We start from the raw sequence: 25,501 nt of genomic DNA on the forward strand, positions 1-25,501 counted from the left end.
GTTAAATTGTTCAACTAAATTTAATTATAGATTAAGATGTAGTTCTGTTTTTATACAGCCTCTGCTTTAGCAATGTTGTATTGTTTACAGTCATGCCAATAAAGCCACATTGAATTTAATTACATTTATGATATTATGAACTGGAAACTACTACTTGTGAGTAATTTGTACGTTTAACCCCTTAATTTAATTAATGTATTTCTGGACGAGTCCACCTATCTCCAGCAAATAACCACGTTATTTCTTTAAAGCCCCGCGCATGCGCTGTGAGCTCTTGACTTGTCAAGCTGAAGATACTACATGCTTAAATAGCTCTCAATATACACTACACGTTTCTGTCACTCATGCCGTGATCTTGAGACATCGAGGCAGAAGAGTCGGTCAGTATCCTCTCTTTAATTAACATCAGCTCATTAGCCCTCATCTCTGGATTACACGAAACTTGTTACCCTTAGTGCCGTTAAACATAAAAAATGGGCATGATGTTTAATTTTTAACGGCGCTTTCGAAGTCTGTTCCCCCTATGATTCCCCTTAGGTTGGTGTCCAAGTATGTTACCCCTATGTTTAATGTTTAACGGTAATACGGGGAACACTGATCGGGGAAACATGGGGAGTTGTGTCGGAAGTCTGTTCCCCCTTTGTCGAAGTCTGTTCACCTTGTGTTTAATGTTTAACGGCGCTTAGGGGAACAATAACCGGGGAAACATAGGGGGAACAGACTTAGACATTGCGGATATTGAGTTTTTCCATCTGCGCAAACAACTCCGCTAAGCTCGGTAGCGTGAAAGGTCGTAAGCTGTTCAAGATGGCGACTGTTAGAAGTTCACTCTCTTTATACGGTAATAAAATAAACTTCTAAAGAGGCACCAGATACATGTTTTAGCGAGGCACATTTGTCCAAGAGTAAATTGGGTCTTAGTAAAAATAGATATCAAAAGATGTCATGATCGTTAGTCAGTGTTAGAGCCGTCGCTGAACAGCTCTGTTTGCAGTGATTAATGCGCTGCTGTCATGTAATACAGGGCGTTTTAAAAGACTACTTCAGAGTTTTGTTTACTGTATACGTTTAACAGTTACTGTGAGATTGAGGATGCATAGTTGATTTAGGTGTCGAAGTGTGGCGTGTGCCTTCAGTTCAGTCTTAAACACTCACAGCTCAGCTTTTTTCGAAAAAGACTTTGAATTTAGTATGACGGACTACAGTTGTTTTCATAAATGGCTGTGTTTCAACAGCTAGTGAACTGCCTACATAGACTGCATGTTTGGGTATCACAGATGCCTATCATTTTTGCTAATCACACCCTTACAAAATACTGTGACCGTTCCATTGTGCAATAATGGTGTCAGATAGCAATAATATGAAACTGGATTATTACCATATTGATGTATCATAATTTACATGGTACTCTATTGTGCTGTAAAAAATACAATTGTACATGTCCTATAAAAGCATGATATTGTCAGGGTACATGCAGAAAAACTTGGCATTGCCAATGTACATGCACTCAAACGTGGCATTGCCATTGTACATGCACTCAAACATGGCATTGCTGTGGTACATGCACTCAAACATGGCACTGCCGTGGTTTATGTCAAAATGCATGGCACTGCTGTGGTTTATGTCAAAATGCATGGCACTGCTGTGGTTTATGTCAAAATGCATGGCACTGCCATGGCACATGCACAAAAACATGGCATTGCGCGGCACATGCACAAAAACATGGCATTGCCGTGGTACATATTAAAATGGATGGTATTGCAAAAGCAGATGTCCATCAAACCATGGTATATCCATGACTTGTGTCGACAAAACATGGTAGCCTATTGATATTGTTCAATGTCCAAAAAAATCATAGGAGTTTCAAGGTACTCTTTGGTACTTTTGTCAGATATGCTTCTGCAGCATTTTGGCCATAGTTCTGAGCGTTCAGACATTGACTCGAAACATGCCTATGATGCCAATAATGTTGTATAGTTGGGCAGCTCACTAGGTTTTAAGAAACCGCAAATGTGTTTTTAGTAGAAAGTTTGCCTTTAGTAACATTATTGTCTTAACATTTTAAACTTGATGTGGTGTTTTGTCAATAGTTCCTGCATAGGCACCCATGTCGGTTTATGCTGTGACAAAGGCACCAGTCCGTTCCACTGTCCTGCACAGCTATGGCCAAAGACCAGCCAAATGTGTTCGACCTCCTTCCTCTTCTGGGGTCCACTGACTTGCAGGAGCTGGAGCAGGTCAAAAACCTGCTGCAGGAGACCCTCCGCACAGGTCAGTCGGCTCTTGTAATTACAGCATTTCTCATACCCAATCAGCTTATAAGACTGGAACTTAATGTTGTAAAAAGAATGGATACATTTAAGTCACATTGTAAATAGTTTGTCTTTTGATCTGTAACTGTTAGATAAAGGGACAATGTTGCTGAATAGCCTTGTGGACTATTACCTGGAGACAAACTCATCTCAAGCTATGGACATCCTGTCTTCTGTCAGGGAGCCCCATGATAAGGTCAGGGCAAGTGGTTACCAAGCAAGGTGTACAATGATTTCTGTATACACTGTTTTACAGAACATCTGACTTATCAGTGAATTGATAAATAACAACCTCATCTGGATTTATTTCTTTGTAGCATCTTTTAGATAAGATGAATGAATGCATGGGCAAGCAGAGCTGCCGACTTTCTACCATCACTCTCCTTGGCCATGTTGTTCGCAAGCAGCCACCATGGATCCATAAGATTGCACGCTTCCCTCTGCTTGCCTTGCTGCTCAAATGCCTCAAGGTAACAAACTAAAAGCCAGTCAAGAATAGGGATGTAACGATATCAAAATCTCACGGTACGATACAATTTCGATATTGACCTCACGGTACGATATTTATTGCGATATTGTGGAAAAGCTCACGGTATTGTTAAATAGCTCACGATAGTGTTTGTGATGATAATAGCGAAAAAATACTGACATTTATTCTGCTATTGCCAGTCAACAGGCAATTTATTGTTGTATTTATGGATCATGACAACACAAAACGCTGATCACATAGTGCTTTTAAAGTGCAAGTTGTAGTCAGGAATATCAATATTCTGTATAGTAATATTTGGTTGCATAACTGATTCTTCTGTGCAATGTTCAAGTTAAGAAGCAACTAGAACAATTGTAAACAATAGGGAATTCCCTTTAAGTGTAAACAAAGATCAAGTTAAGTCAGGTTTATGCACAAGGCAAATAAAAGCAGCCTTTTAAAACTGGTATTTAGGAACATAACTTAAACTTAAATAAAATAGTCAGTCAAAAAGCCTTTTAAAAAAACACTGACCTATCATTTCGCTTATGTTCACGTTTTTCATCAGAAAGATCAAAATAGTCCATTGTCTGTCCACCACCTTCTCTCCTTTTGCGTTTTTTGACACAGCGAAACCAAAATGTTTCCAGACATCTGATTTAAAAGCTGCAGGGGCTGGCACAATCTCAACTTCGGGGTTGTTGTTTTCATCCTTACAAGTATCGCTGTGAGCTTGTGTGGACAGCGTGCAGCGTGCAATCCTATTGGCTTAACAACAGTTGTTGTGACGACGCAGCGCAAAGGATCATGATCTATGTAGTTAACAATGATTTGTTCTGTGGGACTTTGTTTAATCCTCTTGCTTTTTGACGGACACCTGTCCTTTTAATATTGTCACCCAACCACGACGATATCGAGACGCGTTTACCAGCGCGATATCGTCAATATCGTTACATCCCTAGTCAAGAATGACAGGGATTTTGAACCTGGATAATGTTCTACATAAGGAGGGCTGTTCTGTCAGTAGTTTGCTGAACATGAATGACAACCAAAGAAATGATTACTGCGGTGGAAAATGTCTTGAAGGAATAGTTAACCTAAAAATTGTCAACATTTGCTTAATCTTGTGTTGCTCCAAACCAGGGCTGGTACTAAGATGTGTGCATTTATATTTTTAGGGTGGGCAAGTGTTTGTCTCTGTATTGGACTGGAAAGGGGGTGTCTGAAGTTTCTGGGGGGCACAAGGAAAATGTAGGGGGGCAATGCTTAGATCTAGACTTATTTTTCCAAGTTGTCTGAAGCCATACAATAGCTATATGTCAGAGAAAAGACTAAAATCAAATTAATTTTCTGAAAATCTTCCCCTCCACCTTAGCTTTCAAATCTCATTGAATTCAGATATTTCAGGTTAAGATACGTGCGACAATATACATTTTAGTTATTTCTGCACTCAGAGCTATAGTATATCTTCAGAAGTCTTGGAAAATAGTGCATAAGTCACATGGACTACATTCATGGTGCTGTTTTTAAAGGATTAGTTCACCCAAAATAAGAATTCTCATCATTTACTCACCATCATCCCATCCCAGATGTGTATGACTTTCTTCTGCAGAACAGAAACAAATATTTTTAGAATATTTCAGCTTTGTAGGTCCATACCATGCAAATGTATGGTGGCCAGAACTGTGAATCACCATAAATTACATAAAGGCAGCATAAAAGTAATTCATAGGACTCCAGAGCTTAAATCCATGTCTTCTGAAGTGATATGATAAATGTAGTTAAGAGGTATTCAGTCCTTTTCTTCTATAAATCTCTGCTTTCACTTTCGTCTTTTGATTCAAATTCTTCAGGCATATCGCCACCTACTGGATGGGGCTGGCCAAAGGCGAATATTTATAATAAATAAAAGGTCTTAAATATTGATCTTTTTCTCACCCACACCTATCTTATTGCTTCTGAACACATGGATTTAACCACTGGAGTTTTAAGGATTACTTTTTTTTTTCTGTGATTCTTGTAGATTCTAAGTTCTGGTCAACATTTACTTGTATTTATGGACCTACAGAGCTGAGATTTTCTTCAAAAAATCTTTGTTTGTGTTCATCAGAAGAAAGTAAGTAATACTTTGGTGTGAGGGTGAGTAAAATAATTTCTTTTTTGGGTGAACTATCCTATAAATAGACTTGGAGCTCGACAGCCCCAATTCCCTTTATAGAAGAAAGCACTTCAGACATTCTTCAGTATATTTTCCTTTGTGTTTCACTGAAGACAAAGTCATATGGGGTTTGAACAACATGAGGGTAAGTAAATGATGACAATTTTTAAAATCTATATAATACAATCTATTTTTGAGCATAGTATTTTATATATACATCTAATGTATATATTAGATGCGCGTGTGTGTGTGTGTATATATAATGGATATATTAGATGTGTGTGTGTGTGTGTGTGTGTGTGTGTGTGTGTGTATATATATATATATATATATATATATATATATATATATATATATATTTTTTTTTTTTTTTTATTGCAAAGGGGTTTACCTTAACCTGCATATATTTGAATCATTTACAATTTTTCTACCGTTTCTAATTTCAGACTGACTCTGATATAGTAGTTCTCGTTACTGGTGTTCTTGTGTTGATCACCCTCCTACCCATGATTCCTCAAACCAACAAACATCTTCTGTGTGAATTCTTTGACATCTTTGGACGGCTTGCTTCTTGGAACCAAAGGCACCCAGGTAGTCCGTTATTTAAATGTCTTTGTTTAGTGAATTGAGGTGTTTGTTAAACTTAAGTTACTTTTAAGTTCCTAGCCTAGCTGGAAATGGAAGATATAAACACCTTTTTGGCTGTACGTGTCCTGTAGGTCATGCTCAAGGAGTGTATGCGATCCATTTGCATGCCAGCGTGTACTCGCTCTTTCACCGGCTCTATGGCATGTACCCCTGCAACTTTGTTTCTTACCTGCGTGTCCACTACAGCATGAAGGAAAATGTTGACACCTTTGAGGAAGTTGTTAAGGTGAGACTGTATTTCTCATTTTTAACAATTAAAAAAAAGTGAAATTTTCATTATTTACTCACCCTCATGTTGTCCCAAACCTGTATGACACAAAATATATCAGGCAGAATGTTAGCCTTAGTCATCATTCACTTTCTTTCTATGGGGAAAAATATTTAAATGAAAGCAGTGAAAGTGAATGTGTAAAAAGACAGACAGGTTTGGAACAACATGAGGGTGAGTAAATGATAACAGAATTTTCCTTTTAGGGTTAATTTGCTCCTTAAGTCCAATTAATTTCATATATAGAACTTAGAACTAATTATATATATCACTTCATGATAATCGTGTTTTATTGAGTGGCAAAAATGTTTGACTTTTCTAACACTTGCTCTGGAATTTCTTTCTGTTTTGTATTAGCCAATGTTAGAACATGTACGGATTCATCCTGAACTCATCACTGGAACCAAAGACTACGAGGTTGATCCTATTAGGTATGTCAAATTAAGCATTATGTGTTACGTTGAATCAGAGATTGTGATTATTTTCATACATTTGTTTTTTGTAGATGGAAGCGATTTGAGCCCCATGACATTGTGATTGAATGTGCCAAAGTTTCTCTGGATCCCAAGGAGGCATCATGTGAAGAGGGCTACTCTTTTCTGTATGATCACATGCCACGGCACCCTGTAGACCATAGCCGGTCATCCTCAGAGCTCAGTATCCATGGTAAAATGACCTTTAATGGATTGTGGATGTAACATACTTCTCTGGATCCTTTGTCAATAGTTTTCTGTTATCAATAAAATGTTGCTGCCATTCTTTGTTGTTCTTTCCAGCGAATCTTACCTGCTTGTCTTCTAACAGAACTCACCTCTGTCACATCAATGGCTACTGTTCGCCAGTCTCTCACTCTGTCACTACCTTATCTCACTGGAAGCCAGGACTCAGGGTCCAACACACAGACACCCACCCATCAAGTAAGGCATCCTTCACAAATGTATCATGCCAATTAGATCAATGTTCCCAAGGTTGTGTAAATGTATAGGCCCCAAGGTTGTGTAAATGTATAGGCCCCAAGGTTGTGTAAATGAATGGGCCCCAAGGTTGTGTAAATGAATGGGCCCCAAGGTTGTGTAAATGAATAGGCCCCATTTTGTTATGTGGGATGTATGTAAATATCTGTAATGAAGGGCAGTTCTAAATAAAGAAAAATATAATAACTGGATTTACACAACTGATCCTGTTCAAATATTAACATCACCTTGTTTTTTGATATGGTGTGTTGCTTTCTTAAGCATCAATTAATATTTGCACTTTTTGCAATGTGTCCCTCAATTGTCAAGTGTCAAAAGCTGGTTCTCAACATCATGTAGCCACTGTTATGTGGAATATGCAAGTATGTAAAATGCGCAGAAGATGCTAGGAAACCAAAGAATGCCGTTTCTAGAGGACTTTTCTGAAGCATATTGGGTTGCTTAACTGCTCTGGACAAAACAGGGACTGAACTATCACAAAACATACAAATAGTCATTGATCAATCGAGGAAGCAACACACCGCATTAAGAACCAAGGGGGGTGCAAACTTTTGATCAATATCTTTTGTGTAACTTCAGTTATTATTTTGTCTTGTGTAAAATAGCTTAATCGGGGAAGTACTAAATGAAAAACAAAATAAAATTTTTATAATCCCTGTTATTTGTAAAATGATGAACATCTGTTAGATACTGTAAAGGGGATAAAAACTTGTGCACTCGATTGTAGTTATCCTAATTGTTTGTAACGTCTGCTACTCTGGACAGTAAAACAGTCTATGCAGAAGCACCCCTATAAATTGCTCAAAACAAGCCTATAAATTTGCCTATAAATGGAGATTTAACTACGTGTGTTCTGTTACTGAATGAATGTCTGTTTGATGTGATGCATCTTAAAGAGTGATGAGATGAACACCTCAGGGATAAAGGAGATGTGGAGTCCTTCCTCAGTTTGTGGGATGAGCACCCCTCCCAGCTCTAGAGGAATGTCCCCCACCACTGTTTCTGAAGTCTCACATGGTGCCTCCCACCTCAACACTCCAGGTCAGCCAAATGTTTTCCGATCTGAACCAGTGTTTCTCAACCAATTCTGTACCTCCACAGCCAAATCAGTAAGGCTGTAGTACCTCTTTATCAGCACCAAACCCTCAGCATTATCATTAATATTATTTATTAATATTTAATTATTACAATGATTCACTTTTAAACCAAAATCAGTGCTGTGGTTAGAAAACGGTCTCATCATGGTTCTTCTCACTTTTAAAGGAATAGTTCACCCAAAAATGAAAATTCTCATCATTTACTCACCCTCATGACATCCCTGCTATCCTGCTCTGTAGGTCCATACAATGCAAGTGACTGGTGACCAAAATTCTTGGCTCCAAAAAGCACTTAAATTCATCATAAAAGTAATCCACATTTCACTAAGTCTTGAAATCAGCAGTCTCCTTGGTGCTCGATTACACTTGCTCTATTTCTGATATGATGATAATGATGAAACAAAATCTCAAAGTTTTTGCTTCATGTCAAATAAGGGATAAATGGAGCATTAAAATAACATGGCCTGGGTAGCTCATCGAGTAAAGACGCTGACTACCACCCTGGAGTTACGAGTTTAAATCCAGGTCTACTAGGCAACCAAATTGGTCCAATTGCTAGGGAGGGTAGAGTCACATGGGGTATCCTCCTCATGGTCGCTGTAATGTGGTTCTCACTCTTGGTGGGGTGCATGGTGAGTTGGGCGTTGATGCCGTGGAGAATAGCATGAAGCCTTCACATGCGCTATGTCTCTTTGGTAACGCGCTTAACAAGCCACGCGAATTGCCGGTCTCAGACGCAGAGGTTTGGATTGAGGTGAGTCACTACACCACCACAAGGACTTGGAGTGCATTGGTCATGCCAAATTGGGAAGAATAAAAATTATAATAATAAAATAATGTGCGAAAGTGAAGAAATTAGGACAGAAATATTTTACTATTGCATAGTATAATAAATATTAGATAAATATAATAAAATGTATATAAAAATGTAGGGGTGCACCAATCGATCAGCCACCAATTTAAATTGGACTATTTTAGTTTTAAATCCATTATCGGGCGGATTGTGCATAGATTCAGGGCCTATATTTTTTTTTAAGGACAAAGAGACTGCAAACAGGCATAAAACTAATTAAACATGCAAATACAAATCTGAGTATACGTGATGTAATGTAATTTGTGACAATCAGACAGCGTGTGGAGCGATGGAGACTGAGTCATGAGTGCTATTAGCTTCTCCCCCTTCAACACGAGCGCTCTCGGTGTCAATCAAAACAAGCGCGTGCTCTCCAGGTGCTCTCAATGTCTCAGAAGTCACTCATCTAAGCACTGATCCCAATTTAAATCAGACTGATGTTGGTCGCAATGCCACTACTAACAGATATAACTGTTTAACCTTAAATATCGGCACAGTGTCTTCACACATTTGCTTAATAATTAGTGATTTGTATTGCAACAGAACGCCAAAGGTGGTAAACATATCATAAATATGAATGATTCCTCACAGGAGCAGTTTTGGAGCTAGTAAAGACAACTTTCTTATTTTTGGACAAAACTCTGCGGTTTTTACTGGTTGCTATTATGTCACATTGACCTTTTGATATTGACAACAGTTCATATCTGTTTTCAATACAAATAAATGTTAGCAATTCACAATTAATGCAATTTTACTGTTTGGGGCATTAACATAACTGCAGAATATAACTTGCAAAAGTGTGGCTAAGGGTACTTTCCAAAAAATTGGTTATCGGCCTCTAATTTCCTGATTAGTACAAAAAAAAAAAAAAAAAAAAAAATATATATATATAAAAAAAAAATGGGAGTTCAAAAACCAAAAGTGTAAATTTTAAAGTTGACCAAAAAGAGAAATATTTTGAGATTTTAAACATTATTTTTCATGTCGTTTATAAGTTTTTAAAGCCTTAAAATGAAATCATATATCCATAATTTATCATTTGATTTATATATTTCAAGTTAAATAAAAATGACTTCTTAGCACACCTGCAGAAAAATCACACCTTAAAAAAATTACAATTTATATGACAATTGTGAAAGCCCTTAAAGAGACAGTTAATCGTCATAATCGCAAATATTTGTTTAACAATTCATTGTCAGCCAAATTTCATAATTGTGACAGCCCTATTCTAAAGTATCTGCTGCAAACTGGTTCTGTTTGTGTGATGCTCTTGTATATGCCTTGAATAATGTGTTTTTTTTTTTTTTTTTTTTTGTTTGTTTTTGCAACAACAAAAGGACTAGCTCCCTTAAACCCCACAGGTTCATCTCCTTTCCAATCACTCTCAGAGGAACTAGGGCAGCCTGCCCAAAACACCAGCTTTACTCAGGCTAAGGTACATAAAATATAAAGCATTTGTGCTGTCACTTATTAAACCTGTACAGAAAATGTGTTCATGAAAATGCTTCTCTTTGAATGGCCAAAATTGCTCCGGTGAATCAGACGGGCAGTGAGCAGACTAAAGTCATGCCCAGAAGTGTTATCAACAATGGTGAGAATATCCTCTGAGACCTTGTCTCATTCTATTAATCATAATTAATCTGTAATCATTCTATTGAGATTTTGACTTCTGCTTCTCAAGAAACGAACACACTGATAAGTGTTTTGCTTTTGCTACTCTTTAGGAGGTGCTGTTGATGCAAAGCGTTCGGTGTCATTGGTGCATCTCTCTGACCTTGACAGGAGGACAGACGGGGAGAAAGAGGATGGTGAGATTGGAGAGATCGTTTAGAACAATGCATCTCTCAGTTTTTAGCCACGTTTTTGTTTTCAGTGACCTCTGATCTCACCATTGTCTCCAACGTATTCTTTCCAGATGCCATCACGCAGGAGATTTTGAGCTTGACCCATGGGAGTCTGGACTTCGGAACAAAGCCAGGCCTGGATTCCTCTTTTTCCAGCTCCTCAGACACAGTTCTCTCGTCTCACCTCAGCAATAAACGGAACTTGGTCTCCACACCAGACAGTAGTGAAAGCTCTGCCAAAGGAAGAGAGCAGCAACCTCCATGGTGCCTCTGGCCTGCTTTCACCCCCATAGAGAACGGAAAGGGCAGCCTGAGTTCCCTGTCTAATCTGGCGAAAGAATCCATGCCTTACGAGCCTCTGTTTGACCTCGCATTGCCTAAGGTGGCTTTTCTTTTTTTGGAGAGGAGGACCACAGAGGCCTTGTGGAGGGCTGCAGGAGAGAGGGAGCACCAAGAGGAGATGGAGGGGGAGGATCTTTCTGCTACTTCCCCTCTGGAGGTGTTAGACCGTGTTATTCAGCAGGGCCACGAAACCCATGAGAAAGTGCTGAAGAGGTAGGTTTTGTTTTTTGATTTAAGAACATTCTTTGATTTAGTCAAATGAGAAATTATGGCCCAGAACACTTAATACAAAATCATTTAGAACGTGTGATGTCATTTAGAACAATATCTGTCCAAAACTAAGGTTTTTGAGTTTGTTTCTGTGGTTCGTATCAGCTCACCAGGGTAAACTTTCAGGAAAACTTTGTACCTGCTGCTATACACCTTCATACTGCCATTGGTCCACGTATTCGTTAGGTGTGTGACCTGGAGCTCCACCTACTTTGAAGCCGACAACTAATTCCTGTGTAGTTCAGTCAAAATGATCACAACAGTGTGCAGAGTTATTAGCGAGCTGTTGCAAATTTACCTACATCTGTACAATCGTTCGTGTAAAGACATTTTCATAAAACACTTAATATTTTTTTTTATCAGTCTATAAAAGGAATCCAGTCTCCTTAATACTCTTAAGTGCCCATTCACTGTTGTTTGATATGCTGCTTCACCCATGTGCCGTCTCCAGCCAAAAGCCATTCATACTTCTGCCCAAAGTAAGATCTGCCTAGCATCATTCTTTCCATTAGTACTATTTTATACATCCATCTTTGCAGTAGAATGAGTGTCCGCATTACCTTTTGCATTCATGGCACTAAACATTACAAATTACACATTATCTACTGCATATTTATGACTTTAAATCACCATCTCCTGTGAATTCTACTTATACTATTTTAATGTCATATTAGTTTATATTTTGCATGTAGTCTTGAGGGTCCTCATATTTATATGCACCTCTTAACATCTCTGACAGTAGCATGGCAGGTGTCTGAATGTTTGCAAATGGTATATATTTTCTCAGCTGTTTGGAACTTCTTTTTGGCTCTGAGGGAAGAATGAAGAGGTATTTGCCATGAGTGTGCCGTGGCCTTTAGTGAGGAAATGTGACCGAAGGGTTTGTGTTTGCTCTGTTACAGAACTCTGTCTTCTCAAAGCCAATCAGCAGACCCACACACTGGAGGTAAACACCATAGCAATAAAGGAAAATGTATTTAGTCATTTTATTCATTAATTGGCTCTCCATGCTCAAGAAGATTTTGTCCTGCAGCCTGTCGTCTCCAACTAATCCTGTGTTGGTTTCCATTTTCCTGTCTATTTCCTCTAAATAAAAGTTGGTAATTTTCCAAGGCTCTCTTACTGTCTTCTATGTAGTTAATTGTCAAATCCTCAGTTTGTCAAATGAATACAGCTCTTATTGCATTAGTATTCCTCATCCTGTAATCGGTCATAATCTGAGAATTCAGATTATATTCAAATTCCTGCAGATTCAAAGGTCATTAATTTATTTGACCATTTTGTATGTAGTTCAACAAGTCATCTTTTTCTCAAAAGGATACAACTTTGTGTTGGTCTTCATCCTGTAATAAGTCTGTGCCTCTAAACTACAAACGAATTCAATGCCGTGTTGCATTTGAATTGACTGCAGTGTATTTTTGCAGGTTCTGTGTCTCCAGCATCAGATGAGCTGGGGATGTTGCGTAGTCAGCTGCTGTTGCTGCATAACCAGCTTCTGTATGAAAGACATAAGAGAGAACAGCATGCACTACGGAACCGCCGTCTGTTTGGCCGCATTGTCAACGCTACTGCATTGGAAGAGCAGAACAACTCCATGGTAATGAATGAAAAGGGTATAGCCGATTTACCATAGCCAGGCTGGCACAGAATCTGTTTACCCAGAATTCCTCTGGTAGCTCCAGATATTTTAAAGATTTTCAAGGCCTGTCATTCACAAAGTTCTACACATCCCTCATTCTTTGCCTTTTCGTTAATTAAATATTGTGGTTAGTGCGACATTGCTTTCAGCTACCAATATAAATGCAGTTCTCTCAGCTCCATTAACACATGAATATATTTAAACACATTGATCAAGAAACAAGAACATTTCTCACAAGAAAATGTGAAAAATTTAGCAGATTCCTCGTACTGTTGATCTAGCCCTAACTGTCAACATTTCGGTCTTAAAATCCCTCAAGTCATGCCAGGTTCCACAAGTTTTGTAAGCACATACACTCGCTCCTAAGTTTTCAGGTTGTTGCTTACTACTTTACAAAGCAGTGTGGCCCAGAATGGTGTTTGTTTGTGACAGAAAACCCAACTGAAGCTTCAGGATATTGAGATGCAGACTATGCAGGTAAGTCTGCAGCAGGAGCAGCGGCTCTTCAAGTGTCTACAAGAAGACCGAGTGGCTCTAGAGAACCAACTGCAGACTCAAATCCAACAACTGCAGCAGGAGCGGAATGACTATTACTCCAAGATGCAGGAGCTGCAGGTGATCATAGGCCTAATAGGAATGGGGAATGTAAACCATGTTGCATAAAACTCATTCAGACACAATACAACAAACATAGTCCAAACTAAGATGCTGTTTGGTTGCCAGAATGTTGAGGAGAATGTGCTATCCATGTTAAATGCTAATGTTTTGTGTGGCGTCCTTTACAGAGTGATTTGAATGAGAATCTGAATAAGGTAGGAGAAATGGAGGCAGAGCTACAGAGAGCCAATAACAAAGTGTGTAATACAGGACACCTGCTCAGCCAGATGTCTATCAAGGTAATACATGTTTGTGACAGAAATCCTCTTTGTTCAACTCCCTATCACTATCTATATTTCAAGCTTCTGCACATTCTAGAAATGACCCATATTTATGAATAGTTACATTTGTATTTGTGTGCTTGACTTCTACCTCAGCTCAACAATAGTGAAAGTATGGAGCAGCAGATGGCTTTTCTGAACAAACAGCTACTGCTTTTAGGTGAAACCAACAAGTTGTGTGTGGAGGAAATCGAACGTTTAGGACCTGAGGCAAGCAAGGTAGTCATGACGCTCTTCAACAAAAAAAATATTTACGACTTTGATAATTGCTTAATCATTATTGCGTAATGGCTTAAAATCCAGCAGACATCTAATTGATGTATGATGTGTTAAAAACATGTTATCACAATAGGTGAGTTCACATACAGCATTTTCCAGTACAGACCGATGGTAAAATACAGCACATCAGTTTCACCAATTCCTTGGCTTAAGAAGTTGAAATGTTGCAAGAAATATTACATATTGATGATATGTGTTCACAAAGCTGCAACATTACTGGTTCGAGCATGTTCAGGGTTATGACTGACATGAAATTTGAATTTGAGCCAATCACAAACTTCTAATGGAGGTAGACTTGGTCATTGTTTGGTCATGAGCAACAACATCAATGTAGACATTTGCCATAAAAATAACATTGCAGAGAGACCATTGCATCAGAAGAATGGTTTAATGTAAACCATTCTGCTATTGATCTCGAGGCACCTACTTGATACTGAATGCAGAGAGCTTTATACCTCTTAACCTGAAGAATGTTACTTGGTCCTCTCCGATCTACTCATTCTTAGTCTCCTTTGTGACTGTTAGGAGCTTAAAATGCTGCAAGCGTCTTCACTGCGGGAGGTGGAGCGTTTTAGGCAGAGCTCTCTCCAGCAGAGCCAGAGACTCGAGGCAGCACAACTACGCATCACAGACCTGGAGATGCAACTCTCCAAGAAAGAGCAAGTCATCCTAGAGCAGAAGAAACTGCTGGAGAATGTCAAAAGCCAAGCCATGTAAGAGATAATCTCTCACACCTTCCCAAACATTCTTCTTAAACATCTCATTTTGAGTTTCACAGAAGAAAGTCATACAATAGTTGTCCCTTTTAATGTTATGAAACACTTAAATATATTAATGTTTGACTGTGCATCAACTTGATGTGTCAAGCATGATATCATGTTTGCAAAATATTTATTAATGGCAGTTGTTGTAAAGGGCCATAAAGTACCATATGACTTTGTATAGGTCTGTGGAATATTGATCATTGGGTTTCCATCATATGCATAAGACTTTGTAGTTTATTCATGGTCTGCACTGGTTTGTGGTTTCCTACAGGAAGCAGCTGCAGGCTTCTGAGAACAGGTATTTGGCCCAGAAGCACATCACTCGGGCATTACAATCAGAGCTGCTTGAACTCTATAGCAAGGTAGAGCTCAAAAATCTGAACACCAATTCACCAGCAGAGCTCCCTTCTGAGGCTGGCAGTCCCACCAACCAGAGGTATGTTCCAAACCAAAATGTCCTGACCAGGTGTATTTCTCCTCCACGGATTGAGATACTGTGCATTCATTAAGTATTCATACACCTTCAATTTTTTTTTATATTTTCAGCCTTATGATAAAAATGCTTTAAATTATGTTTTTTTTTTTTTCACATCAATCTACACTTCATACACCATAATGACGAGGCAAAAACCTGATTTTTTTTTTTTACATTTTTTTTTTATAACTTTTCAAATGTATAAATAGCTGGTATAAATAAAAAACTGAAATATCACATTGAAAATTAGGGATGGGCGATTATACCAGTAGACATGACAAACCGGGTGAAATATTGCAGCTGGTATACATTTTGGATTATCGTCTCTATTGCAGTTTGTAAAATCGTCACCGCATGTCAAGAAATGTGCACTTAATTCTATTCCTTTAATACATACATTCTGTCGGAAAAATGGAGAAGGAAGGTGGGGTGGCTTCATATAAGACTGGGAGAATTGAAGAAACAGGATTTTTCAGGTACTGCCAGTATTTCAGCGACCGCCCGTTTGAAATTTCGGTCGGCCGAAGCAAATTCAATGATATTCTCATGTTCCAAATATGCTGCTCATCTCACACACGCTGCAGTGTTTCACGTGATTTGATTTTTGAAGCATGAACGTGTGGGTGGGTCCAGCAGGATTCAAGATTGTGCTGCACAGACAGGAGAATGCAGAACGTGTGATCACTGGTGCTACTCAATCCGGTTTCTCTCTATTGTGGCACAAACTTCAAAACTTGCGTGACCCATTTAAATTCTACTGAGATTTGAGTTTTTTTACCTTAAAGCGCTATGGAGGAAGTCAAACGCCTCAAACCGCAAGAGCATGACATTCTAACAAACATTGAGGAAAACGGCTAAACGATGTGTAATGCGCCAACAATTATGTGTCATCTATCATACAGATTTTTTTAAATTACACATCATCCTTATTCAAATTAATTTCGTATGATGTTAGATATTAGAAAACAAACTTGAGTCAACTTTTTTTTTTTTTTTTTTTTTTTTTAAATCAATGATGGGAAGGTATTTTTTTTTACTCATTATTTCCTTTGTTGCATTGCTTTCAGAAGATGTCAAATTTTATTTTTATAATAATAATACTAGTCAACAACATGAGAATGGAATGTGAAATTTAACATTGTAGTAAGGTTGATTACCTCAAATTTATTTTATTTTTTTACTCTTGACTATGTGTGTCAAGTTCCAAGTTAAGAGATAATTATTTAAGAGTAATTAGTTTTCATTTATAAAGTATTTAATTAAATGACAGGATTTTTCAAAAATAGGCAGTACAGTATGGTCATTTAATATATAAACCAAGTTTATTGTATTTTAAAATGTAACACTTATTATTGTGATATAAAATTAGTGTTATCGTGGTGTAAGATTTTGGTCACGTCGCCCATTTGAAATTGAGCTCCCATTTCTCTGGATCATCTTTTAGTTATTTCTACACTTTGATTGGAGTCCACCTGTGACAAATTCAATTGATTGGACATGGTTTGGAAAGGCAAACACCTGTCTTTATAAAGTCTCACAGCTGAAAATGTATATCGGAGCAAAAACCAAGCCATAAGGTCAAAAGAACTGCCTGCAGAGCACTGAGATTGTGTTGAGGCACAGATCTGGTGAAAGCCACAAAGATATTTTGGCTGTATTGAAGGTTTCCAAGAGTACAGTGGCCTCCATAATTCTTAAATGGAAGAAGATTGGAACAACCAGGACTCTTCCTAGAGCTGGCATTCTGGCCAAACTGAGCAATCTGGGGAGAAGGGCCTTGGTAAGAGATGTGTCCAAGGACTCAATGGCCAATGTGGAGATGGGAAAACTAGCAGAAGGACAACCATCACCGCAACACTCCACCGATAAGAAAGAAGCCTCTCCTCAGTGCAAGACACACGAAAGCCTGCTTGGAATTTGCAAAAAAGCACCTAAAAGACTCTCAGACTATGAGAAACAAGATTCTCTGGTCTGATGAAACAAAGATTGAACTGTTTGGCCTCAGTTCCAAGCGCAATACCATCCCAACGGTGAAGCATGGTGATGGTAGCATGATGCTGTGGGGGTATTTTTCAGTGGCAGGGACTGGGAGACTGATCGGGGTTGAAGGAAAGCTGAACACAGCAAAATACAGAGAGATCCTTCATGAAAACCTGGTCCAGAGTGCTCAGGACCTCAGACTGGGCTGAAAGTTCAACTTCCAACAGGAAAATGACCTCAAGCACACAGCCAAGACGATGCAAGCGTGACTGCGGGACAACTCTGAGAATGTCCTTGAGTGGTTCAACCAGAGCCTGGACTTGAACGCAATCGAACATCTCTGGAGAGAACTGACAAAAAGCTTGTAAAAAAAGAACTGTAAAGCTTGTCTGCAACAGAAAAATGGGTCTATCCGGAGCTCCTGAGAAGAAAGCGTCTTTGTTCATATAATAAAGAATTGGAGAAAATATATACATGGTTAAAACCAGTTAAAGGTGACCCTAAAAAAAGGAGAGTGCAGGGTTAAATTCAAGATGCACAAAATCCGGTAGGAACGGATTTAATCTTTCTAGTCTTTAATGGAATTGATGTGCTTATTTGGAAATGTGCTTTTTAACGATTAGATTATTATTTTCACTTCATCATATTTACACTGAGTAGGTCTGAGCTGTTGAAATTAGTTTGTATCGTAGACCTTATGCCAAACTGAGTGACGTTCACAGTTTTAACATCACTGCAAAAATACATCTAATATAAAATCAATATTTATTCACCTTGTACAATAATAGTAAGTTATCTCTCCCTCGTGTCCCTCAAAATCAAGTCTGCTGACCTGCAACAGGGCAATGGCCAGGTGGTCACCCTATTGTATGGTCTTTACCTCACAAATATTTAATTACCGGTTAAGGAGGTGTCCTTTTAAACTGTTACACTGTTTTTACCCAGTCAATCTTTAAGAAACATGCTCACTGAAACAGATCCACTTTGCTCCTTCTGTAATGCTGTAGAGAAATCTGCCTCTCACCTTTTTTGGGAATGTGCCCACGCAGTAGTATTTTGGAGATTTTTTTTAATTAATTAATTTATTTTTTTTATATATTATTTAAATAATCTTTGTACCTCCAACAACTCCAAAGCATTGAAAACCATTGCACTATGTAATGAATATAATGTCTTGGCATTATTGTCAAATATATCTGTAGTATTGTGTACTATGTATTACCCTGGCTTGTTTCTAATAAAAAAAAAAGAAATCTGACGCAGGTGTTCATTGACAGGTCCTTAAACAAGCCCTCATAATAAATCTCCAACTGATTGACAAATTCACTTGTGAAATGGATTGCTGTGAATTGTATGCCAATGATTGACTTATGATCAATAATATGGTAGTAAACAATACATTATAAATAATAGGCTTTAGAATATATATATATATATATATATATATATATTAGTGTAAGGGATAATCCACGGCTAGCCATGCATTAAAGGATTTAAATGCACGACGTAGAGGCCTCCGCTTGCGTCGGGTGGTTCTTCGCCTCTACGTCGTGCATTCAAATCCTTTAATGCATGGCTAGCCGTGGATTATCCCGCTTATACCACGGTTATTTGCCAAGTTAAAAATAAGTTAAAGCTTTAACTTATTTTTAATTTTGTAAAAATAATGTAATTTTTTTTTAACAGACGTGTAAAAATGACTGTTATTTTCTTAAGTTACGGCTCGTTAGTTCTAGCACTCCGTCCACTTTAAATAAAGTAGAGCCATCGGATTGCTTTTATTTGAATGAATTATCACATTTATTTAAATTCATTATTAAAAGAGAGAGACAAAGAACTGAAAGAGTCCCCTCGTTGCTTAAGCATATAGCTAACTTAATGATTATTTAATGGATTTATTAAAATTATTTATGAATGACAGGCAACACTGACAGTGACAAGGCAATCTTTATTTGAAATAATCATGTCATTTTTTAAATGAATTATGTAGAGTGTGAAATAAAACCGGTGTCTCTAACCACGATTAGGCTATATAAAGACACATTAAATTTATTGAAATGCATTAAATTAAATGAAAACAAAAAAATCAAACAGTTGGAAATTTCAATAGGGGATTGTTTTACTCAGCATTATACTAATTGATGTTAAACTCCACATTTCCATTTATCGTTAAGTTAGACATGGAAAAGGGTAGGGTTATTTCAGTTTTAGGCTTGGAGGTGAAATTATGTTTCGCTTTGCTTGTTGAGGTTCTAGATGTCAGTATGTCACTCCATTCCCTCCTCTCTGACAAACATGGGGCCCAATATGACCGCAAACTCGCCTCGCATCGGTGGCCTGTCACTGACATGATCTGGCGACTTTCTAGTCCTGCATCAGAGAGTCGTCCAACGGCAGTGCTACGCAAACTATGGTTTGTGTACATTTGTGAGATACCTTCCACCTGAACAACAACAATTTAAAGTATACAATTTAGATTTGGAAAATAATATAAACACAGTTTAAATTTATGGGCAAAAACGAAATATCTATTACCAACCTCTTCACATACTTTTTAGCATATTGCCGAGCCCCATCGGCTCCCTGGTGAACCACATTTCGGTGCTCTCGAGTTTGCACAGAGGGATGCGTCTCGGATGCAAATAGAACGCTCCGGTATTTTCTGGACACTTTGACAGATATTTTTTAAAGCTGTCCACGGGACAAAGTGGGTCGCCGGGGCTCGCAAACATAAATCCTCGTAAATTTTCTCTATCCGATGCGGTGGGATCCTTGTGGTTTTTTGTCTCTGGGTTATGCGCCAGGGTCAGGTACTCTTTCCCATTCTCGTCTTGCCGGAGAACGAAAGACTCTTTTGATAGGTTACGGTTTCCTTCTCTTCCCTTCCGTGCAAAACACAGCTGTATGTCAAACCAAACTTTTTTACAAGTCCTGTGGGTGTGAAAGGGGAGAATGCAAGTGCATTTCTAATGTTCTCCAAGTCAGACTCAGTAATACGCGGATGATGAACGCTGGTGTCTTTTCCATTTTTCCTGTAGCGCTTTAAAACTGATTTAAAGATGGCATTGCTTGACTTGAAGTCTTCATCACTTACGATGTTGTATTTTGTAATGTGACGGTTTATACCTGCTCTGAGACACATCAAACTTGCAACACTGTATTCGCGTCCAGCGGTAGACTGAACAGAGGCATAAAACTCCCGCAATGTCTCATTTAAAAGAGCAGCAGAGCAGGTCTCGAAATCAAAATGTTTCTGTCTTTGGCGCAAAAAGTCACTGAAAGTGTTAACTGCCCATTTAGTTGTCTTTTTCGTATTGACCTCATCTTTGTCGTCTTCGATCTTATCTAGCTCTGTCGGTGTTAATTCTTTGTGCCGCCTTTTGTCATTCAACGTCTTCTCCAAGTCTTCTATTTCGTCTTGTGCCTGGGCCCATTTCTCAAAATTGCCATATTCACCATACAAATTAAACGATATGCAAAAATCATCCATTTAGCCTACCTAAATAAACGTTTTCATATGTTTCTCTCACTCTGTTTGCAAGTGTAACTGTGTTATTATGGTTACCAATGATTATAGTAGCGGATTAATTTCGAACTGTAATCAAACTGACTGGTACTACCTGTGCATTAAACGGTTTTACTGCGCACCTTCCAGCCAATCAGAATCGAGTATATAAACAGCCCGTGGTGTATATGTGTGTATGTATATATATATATATATATATATATATATATATATATATATGCATGCACTGTACTAATGTAAATTATGTGTCCTGTAATATATTATTGATTTTTCATATAGGGTTCCAAAGTAATTTCCAAATGAATAAAATATTTAAAGTCATGGAAACATCTATAACATCTGTTTGCAAGCCTTTAGTTATGTCTGATTCAATGAATCTGTTGAACCAGTTCACAAATCGGTCAAAGATTCATTAGAGAATTTTTGCGCAAATGTAATTCTTGTTGTAAACATTTTACCTTAAATTCTATCAATTCTTAAACGTCATGGAAATTCATTGGTCCAAAAGTATGTGTTGTATTTTATGACACAAGGAATGTGATGGCTTGCTTAATTTGTAGCTGAACTTGTATTTTAATTTGTGTTTCAGGCCAAAGGTCAACAGCACTGGCCCATCTGTTCCATCTTTGTCAGCTGATCCAATGAAAAGAGAGGAAGGCACATACACGTGTGTCAGTGGGGAAGTTTCTACAGGGACTCCCCAAACACCCACTGCTGCATTCATTAATGGCAGTCAGGAAGAAGATCTTTACGCTCTCACCTGTTCATTGTCTTCCCTCCCCTGCAACTCCCCGCTGGCTGTTGGCTCTTACCCCAGTACCAGAAGCTTCTTGGGCAAGCGAGCGAGAGAGCTGTTCCGCAATAAAAGCGAGAGCCACTATGAGGTGGAGCCAACGGCGCTCCCCAGGCTCTTCCCAGATCATAAGGTTGGGCCTGGGACAGATCCCTCAGAAAACAAGCAGCTTGAAGGGGCCACTGACCAGGCTGACCTGCAGACCATGGACAGACCCCAGGCATATAATATTCAGCAGAGGAGGCAGCAGGATCTGCGTATTATGGACTACAATGAGACCCACCATGAGCATTGATTGTATATATCTGATTGTGTACAATTGGAAGAGGATATTTTGGACCCAGTATTAGACTGCACTACTCTTTTTGTTAGAGTGGTTTGCAAAGTTTTAGTTCATTTTAAAAGCCAAAAATAAATTGTCATTTGATAGGGCTGAAATAATCCAGCCGCAACAATTGCAAGAGAAATCGAACATCACAAAATGGTTCCCACATTTCCGGTCTAATGCCATCAAGTTAAGTATGAATTCATTGCAATTCAGTTTATTTTTATAATCACCGTTCAGCAAGCAGCTGTATTGTGTGGTGGTTGGATTATACTTAGTCCTCACTGTACTTTACAGAAAATGTATTGCCTTAATCACTGTATTTGCTCTTGTAATTGTCCCATTCGTGTGTTTTTATTTTTAATCACTCTGTATTCATCAAAGCAAAACTGACCCTTTGAATCACACTGCAAGATGTGTCTCAGAAATTGCACAATACTGAGTGTGATCATTGCATCAGTTCCCTCCTGGGGCACTGTTAAATAGTTCATGCCTCCAGAGAAATTAATCAATCTGATAAAAATTTGAAACAAAGCAATATGGGATAGATAAAGTAGAATTAGAAATCACATTTCATTGATAAGGTTAGCTTTGTATGCTTTGCCTATAGAGAAAATGAGAAAGCTAGTGTTGTGTTGTAGCTCTAGTGATTTATTTTTATGCATTAATGTTCTTTGCTGGGATTGGAGAGCCCAGTCACCAGTGCAATAATTCTTGGCATAAAACTTTCTGCCTGCTTGTGGGAGAAAAATGTAAATATTTTTGCTGCTTTGCAGGACCTTTAGAGCCTTACAGAACACAGGCTATGCTGCTATAGGTTTCATGTAGTGCATTTGTCCTCGTAAATCGTGAAATTGGAAAATCATTGTAGCTTAAAGGAATAGTTCACCCAAAAATGTTTATTCTCTCATTTACTCCCCTTCATGCCACCCTAGATGTGTATGTCTTTCTTCTGAAGAACACAAATTAAGGTTTTATGACAAATTTCTCAGCTCGTTTTGCCCATAAAATGCAAGTGAATGGGTGCCAAAATTCTGATGCTCAAAAAAAAAAAGCACACTTTGTTCATTTTTGGTGATTCACATTCTTAATGCATACTGCCCCCTACTGGGCAGGGAGAATTTTCTAGCAAATAATTACTGATCTGTTTCTTACCCCACACCTCATATCACTTCTAAAGATATGGATTACTTTTATGATGCCTCTTATGTCCTTTTAGAGTGCTAACATTTTGGCACCCATTCACTGGCATTGTATGGACCTACAGAGCAGAGATGCTCTTCTAAAAATCTTAATTTGTGTTCTGCTGAAGAATAAAAATCATACACATCTAGAATGGCATGAGGGTGAGTAAATGATGGGAGAATTTTCTTTTTTGAACAGACTACCCCTTTTAAGATGTATTTGATGGGCAAATGTGTATAGCATACAAAATACGACCAATGCAATACTTTGACACTAAACTTGGAAAAGAAGCTGCTTGTTATAAGCCTGTTCTCCAAAAGGCTTTTTTTTTTTTTTTTTTTCATCCACTATTTTCTTTTATTTCTGTCTTGCACAGGTCAGACCCCATCTGCAAATGAAAATGCTTTATAATGGGCTACAAATGACTGAAGTAAAAGCATATATTTTTTTTATTATTATTCAGGGTTTAAGATTGCTGAAACCTAGCTGAGAAATAGACTTGTCTCTTTCGAAGAACATGCCCTTGGTGGTTGTTTTCAGTGTGAGATGAAGTATGTGAAGTGCTGTTGCAAAAGAATTCTGGCTTCAGCCTCCGTTTACAATGAAAATAGAAATAAATGGAAATCACTGCTGATTAACTTTCTATTCAGACTATCCTTATCACAGTTCACCATGAGTGTAATCTTACAGCTTGTGCTCCATTTCTGTTTCACTCAAACATATCTTTCCAACAAAACCCCTCAAAATATTTTGTTGTCTCACAAAATGCCTTATTAAAAAATAAAACGCCTGTCCCTTACCTGAAGCCATTTGTCAATAGTTTGAGCTATGGTACAATCAGACAATGACTGGTGTTACAGGTAACAAGGGGCTTTCTGTTCAGAAGTACTATTTTAAATTCAAGAAACAGATCTGTGTTCTCCTACTTGTTAAGCTATGATCAACAGAAATAAAATATATGTTTTGCAAAACTTTGTCAGTCTTCTCAATTATAAAATTTTAATTTTATTAATTATTTGTATGAAAACCAACTCCTGAATTTTATATTGGGTATGAACGTGAAGTGTTTAATCGCCTTGTCTGGCCTGGTGGCTTCCATGTTGGTTTTCCCGCATGCCATCCACCTATGCCTTTCTTAGATCTAGAGTTGTAAGTAGTTGGCGCCCTTATCAAGGTCAGCAGGCATCCCCGCGTTCTTTGCCTCTGTTTGATGTGGAGATATTTCTGTAGCTGTAGGAGTGACCGGTTGAGCTCCTTTAAAATAAGCTGTGAGGAGGTCTAGAGCCATTGGACTTGCGCTCACAATTCCACCACAGAAATTCCTTGCTTCGTAACAGCTCAGGCTGTTTATCTCACTATGTGGGTATCTGTGAGGAAAAATGGTGTAGCACCGAGATGTTCAGCTGCATGTTATTTAATATATCAACCAGTTAAGGCAAGATTACGCTCTAGAAGTTTTACATTAAAGCTCCGGTAATTTAGACATCAATCTAAATGTATCTACTTAAATTATGGATTAAAAACATGTAATTTAACATCACTCACTTAACTGTGCTCTTAGTTCACTGATGTTATTGCTGGGGCAGAGAAGCCCCTTGCATGTTTCAAGGGTGTTAGTGAAATAGTTCTGGCTGGATAGTGAGGACTCCAAACATTTTAAAACAGCCAAGATCAAATTATTTGCAAAAAGAGCGAGAAGATGCGTCTATCTGTGAAATTGTTGCAGAGATGTTTCATGTACCTTTGCACCTGCAGTAGAAATGTACATGAACATTTACTGATGAGATCACACACTCATCATTAACTCACCCTCATGCCATCCCAGATGTGTATGATGATCTTCTGCAGAACACAAATGAAGAATATTTCAGCTCTGTTGGTCCACACAATGCAAGTGAATGGTGGCCAGAACACTGAAGGTCCAAAAAGCACATAAAGGCATAATAAAAGTAATCCATGTCTTCTGAAGCAATATTATCATTGTGGTTGAGAAACCGATAAATATTTAAGTAAATTATTACTATAAATCTCCATCTTTGACCAGCTCCGGCCACTAGGTTGTGATATGCACAAAGAATGCAAATGGACAGGGAAAAAATGTATTTGAAATTAAGAGTGAAAGTCGAGATTTATAGTAGAAAATGACTTAAAAATGTATCTGTTTCTCACCCACACCTATCATATCGCTTCAGAAAACATGGATTTAACCAATGGAGACTTATGGGTTATTTTTTTAGCTGCCTTATGCTTTTTGGACCTTCAGAGTTTAGTCCACTGTTTACTTGCATTGTATGGATCAACAGAACTGAGATATTCTTCTAGAAGTATTTGTTAAAATATATATATATATATATATATATAT

The 25,501-nt window shown here is 38.1% G+C and overlaps 1 protein-coding gene across 3 annotated transcripts; it reads left to right on the top strand.

Moving 5' to 3' along the window:
* The first annotated feature begins 257 nt into the window (after positions 1 to 257).
* Positions 258 to 24,110, top strand: LOC127639403 (hamartin-like). 3 transcript variants are annotated; one of them, XM_052121395.1, is made up of 22 exons: positions 258 to 380; positions 2,091 to 2,271; positions 2,405 to 2,508; positions 2,630 to 2,782; positions 5,386 to 5,530; positions 5,659 to 5,813; positions 6,213 to 6,286; positions 6,361 to 6,521; positions 6,660 to 6,772; positions 7,726 to 7,870; positions 10,117 to 10,214; positions 10,322 to 10,370; positions 10,504 to 10,587; positions 10,695 to 11,178; positions 12,138 to 12,181; positions 12,660 to 12,832; positions 13,307 to 13,489; positions 13,660 to 13,770; positions 13,909 to 14,031; positions 14,617 to 14,804; positions 15,127 to 15,291; positions 21,426 to 24,110. In XM_052121395.1, exons 2-22 carry the CDS (start codon positions 2,163 to 2,165, stop codon positions 21,922 to 21,924), a joined length of 3,360 nt encoding a protein of 1,119 aa, XP_051977355.1. In that variant the 5' UTR covers positions 258 to 380; positions 2,091 to 2,162; the 3' UTR covers positions 21,925 to 24,110. The 3 variants fall into 3 exon arrangements, with proteins under 3 accessions (XP_051977355.1, XP_051977363.1, XP_051977374.1); XM_052121403.1 differs by lacking the exon at positions 258 to 380 and adding an exon at positions 701 to 841; XM_052121414.1 differs by lacking the exons at positions 258 to 380; positions 2,091 to 2,271; positions 2,405 to 2,508 and adding an exon at positions 4,805 to 5,084 and having other exon boundaries at positions 2,689 to 2,782.
* The last annotated feature ends 1,391 nt before the right edge of the window (positions 24,111 to 25,501 follow it).

This window comes from Xyrauchen texanus, chromosome 4 (assembly GCF_025860055.1).
Source record: "Xyrauchen texanus isolate HMW12.3.18 chromosome 4, RBS_HiC_50CHRs, whole genome shotgun sequence".
Taxonomy (NCBI): domain Eukaryota; kingdom Metazoa; phylum Chordata; class Actinopteri; order Cypriniformes; family Catostomidae; genus Xyrauchen; species Xyrauchen texanus.